General features: G+C 41.0%; 2 protein-coding genes across 2 annotated transcripts; one reads left to right on the top strand and one right to left on the bottom strand.

The window, feature by feature from the left end:
• The first annotated feature begins 2,013 nt into the window (after positions 1-2,013).
• On the top strand, positions 2,014-2,489 carry LOC117900939 (MICOS complex subunit MIC13 homolog QIL1-like). Its single transcript, XM_034811505.1, has one exon. It carries the CDS (start codon positions 2,044-2,046, stop codon positions 2,464-2,466), a length of 423 nt encoding a protein of 140 aa, XP_034667396.1. The 5' UTR covers positions 2,014-2,043; the 3' UTR covers positions 2,467-2,489.
• A 4,455-nt stretch (positions 2,490-6,944) lies between these two features.
• LOC117901185 lies at positions 6,945-10,384 on the bottom strand. Its single transcript, XM_034811839.1, has 4 exons — positions 10,247-10,384; positions 8,277-8,770; positions 8,168-8,210; positions 6,945-7,223 (listed from the first exon to the last, which is right to left on the bottom strand). Exons 1-4 carry the CDS (start codon positions 10,382-10,384, stop codon positions 6,945-6,947), a joined length of 954 nt encoding a protein of 317 aa, XP_034667730.1.
• Between the last annotated feature and the right edge of the window lie 569 nt (positions 10,385-10,953).

Below are 10,953 nucleotides of genomic sequence, written 5' to 3'. Positions count from 1 at the left end.
CTCAGCGCTCTCTCGCCGATCGGTTGTCAGCTCTCGCTCTCTCGCTCAATTCGCTTCGTTTTCTCTTTGCGTTTGCTCTCGCGTTTGGAATTCGCAGTGACGCGAATTCGCCCTTGCTCGTTTTGGTGTTTTGTCTAGGGCAATTGGCAAAACCCAGCCCACATGTATGCACATGTAATGCTGGGGCTGAAACGATAGACCAAGAAGATTTTATTTATATTTATGATGCTGTGATTATGATTTTCTCTTTGCCAGCTGACGCCTGAAAAATTCCATAAATCTTTGTCAACTTTTTGAGCGAGTCAAAACAAACGAAATTAATTCACTGAAATTCATATAAAATACCATTTGCAACCATCACTCTTATTTTATTTTAGAGCTAACAATTAGTCAACATTTTCTCTGACTATTCAAGAAACATTCGCAAGTCCAAGCTTGTTCCATAATCACTAGAAAATTAAATATTCTTTAAATTATTGACTGTCGCATGATTCAATATTTAAGAGCGGACTGCGTGTTGGGTTTTCTGTAGAGAGCAGCAAATTGCATTTAATGCAAAGTTTCCAGCGCCACAGGCGGACTCTGAACTCCGGGCTCAATCCAATTTAAGTCTCCGCCAGACAAAATGTTTTGACAAAAACATCTCTGTGGCGGAGAGCTGCTCTTGCGTCTGCGAACATTTTGCCAAGTTATTATTTACTTGTTTTGATTTAATTTGCATTTTCAAAGAAATTAATTTCCGGCATTGAGGATTTTAAATGGAACTTGATGCGGCTTCTCCCTGATGCTTCCTGTGAAAAGGAATTCATTTCAGCAACAGTGTCCCCAAGAATATTGATGCCATTCAAGGTGAAAATTAAAACCTAACCCTCGCTACCCACACCTCAGGGACTCCCCTGCACTGATGGCAGTAATGTATCGCAATTTCCTGGATGAAGTAGAAAATTGTATTCCCACATTAATTGCGACGAGGGTAGAATTTCTCGGAGCTTCCTGTTTCCTGCTGCCGAAAGCATTTAAAACGAGCATAGGAGTCAATCAAATGAATCACTAATCACATATTCGGGGACACCTGTTTCAATGAGCATGAGGCCTCTCTGGCACTGGCTGTGGAAAAAGAGGTGAAGGCTGCCTCGTCAGGTCTTAGGACTGATTTAATTAAGAAAGCCACTCCAAACGAATGATTGGCAGGGCTAATTGCGAGTCCAATTAAGGTTTGAAGTTACACAACAAAATGATAAATTTTCTATGAGATAGTCTGAAATCCTCCATTTATAAGCCTGATTAGAGAAATCTTAACATAAATATCGCCTTCGCAGCTAATTATAAAAGTTTCCCAACCAAAGGCAAAACTAACACTTGCAACTAACAAGAACTCGCTTCTGATTGATGTCCCAGCAGTTTAAATTTGCTAATTTATATAATGGATTCTGTGGCACTCCAAGCAGCTGGTTCGGAAAATTGCTTGCACATTTCATGAAAAAAGGAGTATTATAACCCAGCAAATTAAAGTACACATTTATAAATGGGAGACATTTAGACCATACTTTGAAATGGCACACAAAGTTGTGGCAGACAGTGAGATTATCCCTTTAGTTCCGCTGGGAGAACTTTCCCATTACCAGGATAGCCACTCTCTTCTGCATCTTTAGTTTGGACCAAGCCACACTCTCCTTTGACCACAGAGAGGGGCACTCTGAGTCCCCCAACCAGTCCCCAGTAGCCAGAACAATAAAAACGAGTGCCAAAAAACACAAACAGACTACAGGCTAGTCGGTACATTGGTTCCAGCTGTGGGATATTCCTCGGTTTTGTGTTTGAACAGGAGGACCACTTTCGGCTCTAAAAGAATGAGCAGAAATTATTCTGAATAAGATGCAGAAGTGTATTTACATAAATAACTTCATCACACGCTTAAAAATTGATAGTTGATAGCCAGAAAATTCTTATAGCTCCTAACATTGCCAGACTTTTCAGTCAAAATTCCAAAATCACACAAAAATTCGTAACATATTATTGAAATTTTTTGTTGGCTTTGTGGCAATGGTTCTCTTGGTGATCGCCAAACTGGGAGTGGTAGCTGGAGTTGCATTCGCTACCAAGCAGCTGGGAGTTTGGGAGAGTTCAGAGCACTCGGCTGTGCTCCTGGAGAATGCCAGAGAAAGTCTTAGGCCTTACGCACAGGACCTGAAGGATCGGATCTGCTGCTGGAGATGTCAGGAGAAATGCATGGAGGAATTCGAGCCGAAGCCATGGCGAGAGTCTTTCGTGGACTCCTGGAATGACACCATCAAAAGGGCGTTTCTCTTTCTGAATCAGGTACCCACATATTTTCATCACTTTGCGGAGGATGTGGAGAAAGCCGTGACCGATTTGGTAAAGGAAAAGGACCAAAAGATCCAAAAGATGAACCCAAAACAAACCAGCTCCTCCACGATGGACAAAACTTTAGCTAAATCCAATTGAAAACTGCTCTCCCTAAGTTTGAACTGTGTTTGATATCAAATACATTTAAATGTTCCTCTACCAATAATAAATTGATGGAAATATAAGTGGACCAAACTTTGCAAAGTAATTTCTGTGTGCCGCAAGTGAAACTCAGTTTCAGTTTTAATTAGTTATCAAAAAACCAGGGTACCAATTAAGTTCTTGTGAGCAAAACCAATATTTAATTTCAATTGCTTGAATGACAAATAAACTTTGTTCACTCTTAAGTTCAAGTGCCACATGGCCGCCGTTGCAGTGCAACAAAGTGTTCCATAAATTATGCCCTCAGCTGTTTGTGTTTGTGCAACAAAATAGGAGAAACCAGCGGCATCGATTTGTCTTGGCCACTGCACCCGTCCGGCATGTCGCATGTGCAGCAAGTGTGGCACACACATACCCAAGGTTGCAGGACTTCCTGCAAAACTAAATGAAATAAAAAACAAAAACCGTTTCGAGCACTTTTACCAGATACTGGGAACTTGATTTATACGAAAACAGGCCAAGTTTGCGCTACCATTTATAAAATTCCCACCAGCAATTTGTTCGCATGTGCAAAAGCATTAAGCAGAAGCTTTAGTCCAGCAATGCGAATGTGTGAAGAGTGTGAAATAAATGTAGGAGGGGTAGAGCCCACTGTAAGGAGAGAGAATCGTAAAGAACCAAAGCTCATTTGAGCAGAAGAAGCTTTAATACTTTATGCTCACAAATATTCAACCTGAACTTCAGTGATTATTTAGAGGAATTTGTAGCCTAGATTTGGTTGCGATGGGGCACACACATCTTCATACCGGCGAAAGCCGTTCAAGTGGAACCACTTGAGCTGGAACTCGAGCGGGAAAGGGTAAGCAAGCGGTCAAGTGCTGACAAGCGGGTCAGCGCTGCTCTCTGGCATTTTAATCTAAGGAAATGTAATAAAGTTGTGCGAAAAAAGTGCGAAAGTGGAGAACGAAATACAGTGAAAAGGAGAGCAGTGTAGAATGTTGCGACGTCCAGTTCACACCATGAGCCCATTAAAATTCTACAATGTTTGGAGGAAGCGGCCTCGTTTGGTCAACAGATGTGCGCTTGACTTGCCACAAAATGTGGCAAGCCTCTGCAGGCCATCCTCCGTCCCTGTGTTCTCTATTCCCGAGCTTATACGATCTTTGTTCACATACGCCACGTACATATGTTTGAGCACAAAAATAAAAGAAGACATCCGCCTGGCACAGGCCCTGCAAGTTCTCTCGAAGTTGTGCCAACAGGAAGGCCCCTACCACACTCAGCATTCACTCCTTGCCATATAAGAAATAGTGCCTCTGGTTATTCGTGGAGAAACAAAAAGCATGGGTAAACTTTTTTCCCGTAGCCCTTTTTCCTCTTGTTTAGTTTTCATAGAGTCGTGTAAATATCGCCCCATGGCTGGGTCCTGAAGTTTTCTGCGGCGGCTCGACTCGGTTCAGTTCATTATGCCTCAGGTTTGGAAGTTGTATTTACGGTCTGCAAACATGGTAGGGTACAGCATTCCGTACCATTACTCGGGGTGTTCAACGAGCGGTGAAAAGCCTGGGAGGCACTCAGTTAGAGTTTAAATGGAAAATTCTACAAAAATGAGCGAGCAGATGTTTGGAAATTAAACCTTAATCTAATTTATGCTGTTAAAACTAATATTTCTGATACCCAATTATCAAAAGCATATGTTCCTTATAGAGTACAAAATGATTTCCCTTTTCTGTCTGAGAGTGGCATCAATTACTTGCCTCCGCCTCTTATAGCATCCACCCGAACACAGAGACAAACAACAGCTGATACCCGTAACTACTGCAAAATTGTTCCGACTCAAAAACAGAAGGGAGCGACTGGTGTGGTTTGTCCAAGAAGAATGACACACCAGACAAGCGATAGATAACAAGAGCAGTCTATGGTCATTTTTCCACACCCTCAGAAGGAACCAAGTCTCATTCTCTGAAGGAAGAAAACAAAATGAAATCTGCCAGCAATTATAGCAATAACTTCCTTCTCTTAGTCCACTTAGGAAGGTAGATCGTACGAGTATTAGGGTATGACGAGGACAGTTACTAACTGAAGTTTCTTTTTATCTATGTGTATTTATTAGCAATGTCTGCACTGTCGGCCGGAAGGATAGGCCCTTGCCGAAGACATTGACTAAAACAGTATAAATCTGCACAATTGCAACTTTTCAATGGAAACGGTTCCAAATGAGTTAGAGCAACGGAAACGCTGAAAGTAAAAGGAAGTTTCAACACAGTTGACAGACATTACGCTCCTGGCATGTGGAATCTTTTGAGCTGTCCATGAAAATTTAATGAAATCTATTCTGAAGCAGGAAATCTGGAATAAAGGTATACGTTTACACCCCTTAATGAGCGTAATAGCCTTCAGGTTGAAGGCATCCATTGAAATACATTTTCAGTAGTTTGTTTGGTAAATTTCTTATTGTTATTTTGCTTAGCCTGGAATCAATATTCATTGCTAATCATTTATTATGCAAATGTGAAAATGTCTGCCAATTTATAATTTAATTTTGCAATTAAACAACAGACACAAAGACGAAGAGCTAGCAAAAGGCATCTCCCAATGCTAATAATGACAATGATGCTGAGACTTGGTCAATGATATTGCACTGCCATTGAGCTAAGGATAATTGTGCCAGCTGTTGGGCCAGACAGGAGGATTCACCCTAATAAATGGTTCATATGGACTTTGGTTGGCTTCCTCCCAATGGTCTTGCTGCGCAAATTACCTTATCTAAGGCCTAAAGAGCAAAATTGAAATAACACACAGATGCACAGGGCAGACCCAAACAAATGGACACAAATTAATTGCACTTAAGTTCCCCATGCCAAGAAGCACTCGAATGTTTGTTCTGGTGTTGTGGATGCTTGTGGGAAATTCCTTGAACTTGTTGGCTCTGGCATTCATCTACTAATAATGAATTTTAGATCTACATTTAGCTTTGGCTTCGCTCTGTGGTCCTGCCATTTGGCCCTCGATATGATTATTATTTTACGAGAACATTGTAAATGCCTCTTGCGTTTAATGATAAACATTTTCATTTCAAATTCCCTCGTCAGCAAATATTATTTTTAGCGATTTTCCTCGCACATCTAAATGCAATTTCTGCCTGCTGTTCGCTTTGGAATTTCGTGAAATGGCTTTCGAGTTCTTGTGTCAGGCCTGAACAGACGTGCAACATCCAATATGCATGGCTGCTGGGGCAGGCAGGAGAGGCAGGACCCGACAGATAGCACTGAACGAGGCTGTTCCCATAGAGACGTGCCCCAATGTCGATTTAAAGTGGTAGCTGGTTTTTCTTACTTTTTGGATGTTATTTTATTATTATTATTTTTTATTTTCCTACTTTTGCCAGGCATATTCACATGCCCGTATATGTGGCTCGAGAGGGCCTGCAGTGCGTCTCTGGCATAACAATGCTCATGTCTTCATATCCAAAACAAGTAGAGGGGATGGTTGGATTTTCAAAGCAAAATAAATTAAATAAAATGCAAGAAACAAGCAACGCTAAAAGGAAAACAAATAAATGCTTCTTTGATCCTTTGAGAGGATTTCGAAAGTAGTTTTGCTGTGCCTTTACTCTTTGCAGCATTGTTTGGCAGTGCTTTGAAAGTCTTCCTTTGGCTCTTTTTTATCTGGGAGTTGCTTCTAATCTTTATTCTGTTGCTTGTTAGTCTTGAGAGTATGGCCATGTTTGTTGAAGTTTTGTGAGCTTTATGCCGGGGGATAAGATTATACATCACCTAATAGTTGTCTTTCAGTTACTGCCATAGAAAACATGCCAAAGGATCAACATAGATCTTCCTGCCAAAAAACGCATTTACCATAAACCAACATCCACAGTCCGCGAATGTGTGTCTCTGCGTGCCCAAAATGCATTTATTCAGCTTTCGAAAGTGCCTCAAAGTTGGAAGTAAACTTTTATTTGCATTTTTCTCAGGGACTGCGTTTGCATTGACGTTGCTGACGATGGCTTAAAGTTTAGCTAACTTTTCTGAGCTGCTGGACAGTATCCTTAGTTTGGTTATGTGCTGAGGAAACCGATTTAGAAGATGCTCCGTTGACTTAGCCAAACAAAGAATGGAACCCGAAAAAGAGAGGAAACCCATTTGGCTCTTGTGTGGAAAAGAAACAGAAAAACAAATTTGTCATCGATGCGACAGCAAGAGTAAATCAAGCCAAGTAACAAGCCAGTAAACAAAAAAAATATATTAATTCAGGAACCTGTTCCTTTGTTCCTTTTTTGATTTTTTACCGCTTTCAAGCCACAAGCTTCTCTAACTTGCCACAACCTCTTCCTTCTTCCAAGCACCCTTTTAAGGGTTTCAAAACATCATTCGAGAGCTATTGAAAAATATGAAGAAATGTGAGAAAATACTCTGAAAATACACACAAAAAAAGGCAGCGGAGGAAGAAAAGCAATTGTTCGACTTTTGCAAGTTTTACTTATTTGCACAGCTAAGTTTTGTAGCTTGCTGCACATACTCCCCGCTGGATGGCGCCTGTGCCGTTGTCATCGCCTGCATGCGCTTGATGAACGCGCCGGCAATGGCCGCCATTCGATCGTAGCCCACAGTGGCGGTGGAAGATGAAAAAAAGGGGTAGAATGAAAGAGCGAGGAAGCGAGTGAGAAAAGTATGTTTTGATGGATGATAAAAAGTCAACGGCTTTATTTGCAATTCAAAATGATGTAGGACTCCAATGGAAAAGGGTGGAGGAGGCTTAACAGGGGATATGTGTGGGGGTTTATGTTTATTGTTTATAAGTAAAGGTTAATAAGTGATTAAGTATGTTATAACGGCACAAGAATTAGATTTTTGCGTCGTTCGTCGTCAACCTATCACGTCGGAGGTTGGATCGAAAGCTCACTCAGCTCTCTCTCGCCGATCGGTTGTCCGCTCTCGCTCTCTCGCTCTCCTTCGTTTTCTCTTTGCGTTTGCTCTCGTGTTTGGAATTCGCAGTGACGCGAATTCGCCCTTGTTCGTTTTGGTGTTTTGTCTAGGGATCGCAATTGGCAAAAACCCAGACCACATATGAATGTATGTATACACGTCTGGGAGATGGTGTTGAAAGGGGAAAGAGAATTGAGAGACGATTTCAAGGTACAGGTAGCCATCACTTTATCTTTATTTCTCTCTCTTTAATTGAGTTTTCCATAAAATTGGTAAATTACGTTCAAATAAATTACGCACTCCAATAAAATAAATAACTTAAGCAACAATTTTTCCCAATGCAATATTTATATTCACCGAATATTTAAAGCAAATTAAACATATCATAAAAACACTAACACCATGAGGCTTGAATATTTATTGATTTCTTTTGTGCATCTGGTAATTCCATCGCAAACTTTAAAGTTAATTAAAATAACTGCCCCAAAATATGGGAAACAAATAAATTTACATAAATGTATCGTGTGTTCATTGCCAGGGATAATACTCTTCAACGCGTCCAATGACATACAAATAATTTCTGGGAAGGAGAAAAAAACGACTTTATGTATTTATATTCATCGTTCCTTAAATTGAATTGCCATCAAAATGATTTTTTCCTCGTTGCTTGGCACATAATCATTTTATGGCCGCTCTGCGGTAAATTATATTTAAAACATAAATAAATATAGATTTAAATGACTGAATGATTTTTTTAGGCGAAAGCCGAGTACGAAATCCAATTGCTTGTGGATGCTGATGTTATGCTGCTGTACGCTTTGGTGGTCTATTTAATATGTAACATCAATCAAATTGTGAGGGTTCCAGACAAATTAAACTTACCGCTGCAAGCAGTTCTCACGTTCGCCCAGTGCCAATTTAACAATATCCGCAAACACTGGAATAACAACCCAATCATTGGGTTTGCCCAGTGCCGTTCCAGTTAATGGCGTGGCAGGGAATGATGTTGGTGGCTGCTCCGCATTGCTGTTGCCAGCCACAGGCAATGTCGCTGTTTCCGGTGCCGACATTGCATTCATGGCGGAAGTGCCTGTTATGCCAACTGGATGCCCAATCACACTCGCACTGGTCGACGGTCTCTCATCTAAGTCCATTGATGTGGTAGCTCCTCCTCCACATTCTGATGTTGATGTTGATGTTGCTTCTCCTCCTATTGATGTGGATGACTTGTCCTTAGCCTGCTTATCAGTCTTGAGACTTTGTGGTTGGCCTTGTTCATTTAAGACGATTGCCTGTTTCTGCCACAAATGACCATGTCCCTCGGCATGTCGCTGCATGCAATCCAGTTGTTGGCACGTCACTTGCAATTTGCTCCACTGTAATCAAATCGAAATCCATAAATGAACATCATTTGTAGTTGTAATCTGGATGGGACCCCACCCTGCTCTTTGTATTTGTTTGTTTCCTTCTGCTTTTCTGGTGTCTGATTGTGTGTTGTGAGGGTTTAGGGGCTTCTTCCGACTTTGTGACTTGCATGTTCGGATCGAATTCTATGAGCAACATTTGTCCTCTCGCTGATAACATATTAATTAGGATTTCTAAAGACTTCATGAGAGTACATTCCCTGGAATGTTTTTAGCCATTAAATGCATGTCACCCTGTCGTATAAATTAAAGTAGGGAAAGTTTGGCGAATGCCAGAAGTACATACATCTACGATGAACTGCTTTGAAGCTGGTGATGGATTAAATGGTACATCAAAATTGAGCACAAAAAATGCATTATCCATAATTAATTAAATATAAACCAAAGGCATTTAAGTAACTTTTAACTGCATTTTTTTCGCAAAAGCAGCTAAAGCCTAGTGTTAAAATTGTCCGACAACAAAGGAAAAAACCGCGCCAAAAAAGAGTAAAGTGAAAAAAAAGCGTAATCCATTAACAAATTAAAAAGTTTTTTTGATGAAAACTAGCTGAATGCACGGCAACACGCTGCTGCCTATTGAAGGACTGTTGAAAGATGAAAACCCGGCGAAAAGTGTGGCCGAGAATGAGGGAATATACTCATTATATGTACAAACCTTATGAAATTGGACCAACTGCAGCGAAACTGTGGTTCCTTGGGCGTTGTCATCGCCCAATTCGTGCAGATATTTCTCTTTTTTCCATTTTTGGAAACTTTAGTGCAAGCAAAAGTACGGAGAAAGTTGTTAAACTTTCGTTTTTATAGCAACATGACAAAGAAAATGGCCGATCTAACAAAGATAAAAAAAAAAGTGCATCCCAAATAATGAAAATAATTCATTTCGGTTGCCAACAAATACCTTTTAAAGGGAGTATGAGTATTTCCATTACTTCTTTCATTATCTTTCCACCACACTGGAATGGTGGTGTCCATGGTACACGATTCGAAATGAAAGATTTATTTGATTACGGAAGTTAGTTAGACGTTGCCAACGGATGGCTCGAGTAAGAGAAGGCAGACGACGGCACACGGGAAAAGATGGACCCACGTGACTTGGCTGAAGTTTTAACGAGTCGCTCACATGGCCAACTGGCAAACTGTCAATGAGACAGTTACGAACGGCATAAATTATAAGCCATCTCGACTGTCCGCCTGCCTTGCTGACTGCCTGCCTGCTGTCTGCTTTCTGCCATGCAAAGTCATGTGAGTCCTGGACACGTAGTGCTCTGCATATTCAGCAGGCATGGGAATGTTAATTCAATCCACAGGGTCTAAGGATTCATGCGCTACGTTTAACTTGAGCGCCGTGCCTGGTCTGACCCGCTGCTTTGGACCCCGACATGGTTATGAGCCCATTTACTGCTTGTCCTTCTGTATATCCACACTCACCTGCAGTATCTCATTGCAAACAAACAGACGGAGACGTGCCGACCAATCCAGATACGTTTCCAGGTTGCATGTCTTCTTTGGATCCTGTGCGCCGGGTGGTCCACCCGATGTGGATGGTTGGTCCCATTTCTTCTGCATTAAACAAAAGGAATAAACAAAACAAAATAATTATTTACAAAGTTATCCATTTGCATTGCGACAATATACCCCTACGACTGCAGGGTAGCAGAACAGCCAGTTAAAAAAAATAACTGTTAAAAAGAGGTGGGAACTGCAGAGAAGTGAAACGGAGTGGAGTGGTGCGAGTGAACCTACAGGGGGAGCATTGTTAATGAAGCTGCTTGTCGTCATTTTAATTGCATGTCCTTGTAAGTGAGTATAAGTATGAGTATTAATAAGTGCGGTTGTGTTTGTCTGAATGTGTACGAGTGTTCTGCCAGAAATGTATGCAAAAGTGCAGTTTGTTCTTATGGTAAATGTTGACTTTGGCAGAGGAAAACATTTTCAATTGAGAGAAATTTTAACATTGAGTACAGATTGGAACATGACAGTAATAAGCTTTAATCCTTTATTTGGCTCTACAAAATTAGCGCTAGTCTCGGCATTTGTAGGCAACGAATTAATTATCTTTGCCATTGGTCTTTGTGGTCCTAAGTCAGCGCTTCCATAACGGATTGCTCATAACTCTCAAATCACCGGCCACCTCT

Source organism: Drosophila subobscura, chromosome U (assembly GCF_008121235.1).
Source record: "Drosophila subobscura isolate 14011-0131.10 chromosome U, UCBerk_Dsub_1.0, whole genome shotgun sequence".
Classification (NCBI taxonomy): domain Eukaryota; kingdom Metazoa; phylum Arthropoda; class Insecta; order Diptera; family Drosophilidae; genus Drosophila; species Drosophila subobscura.
This window is presented reverse-complemented; position numbering and strand designations above follow the sequence as displayed.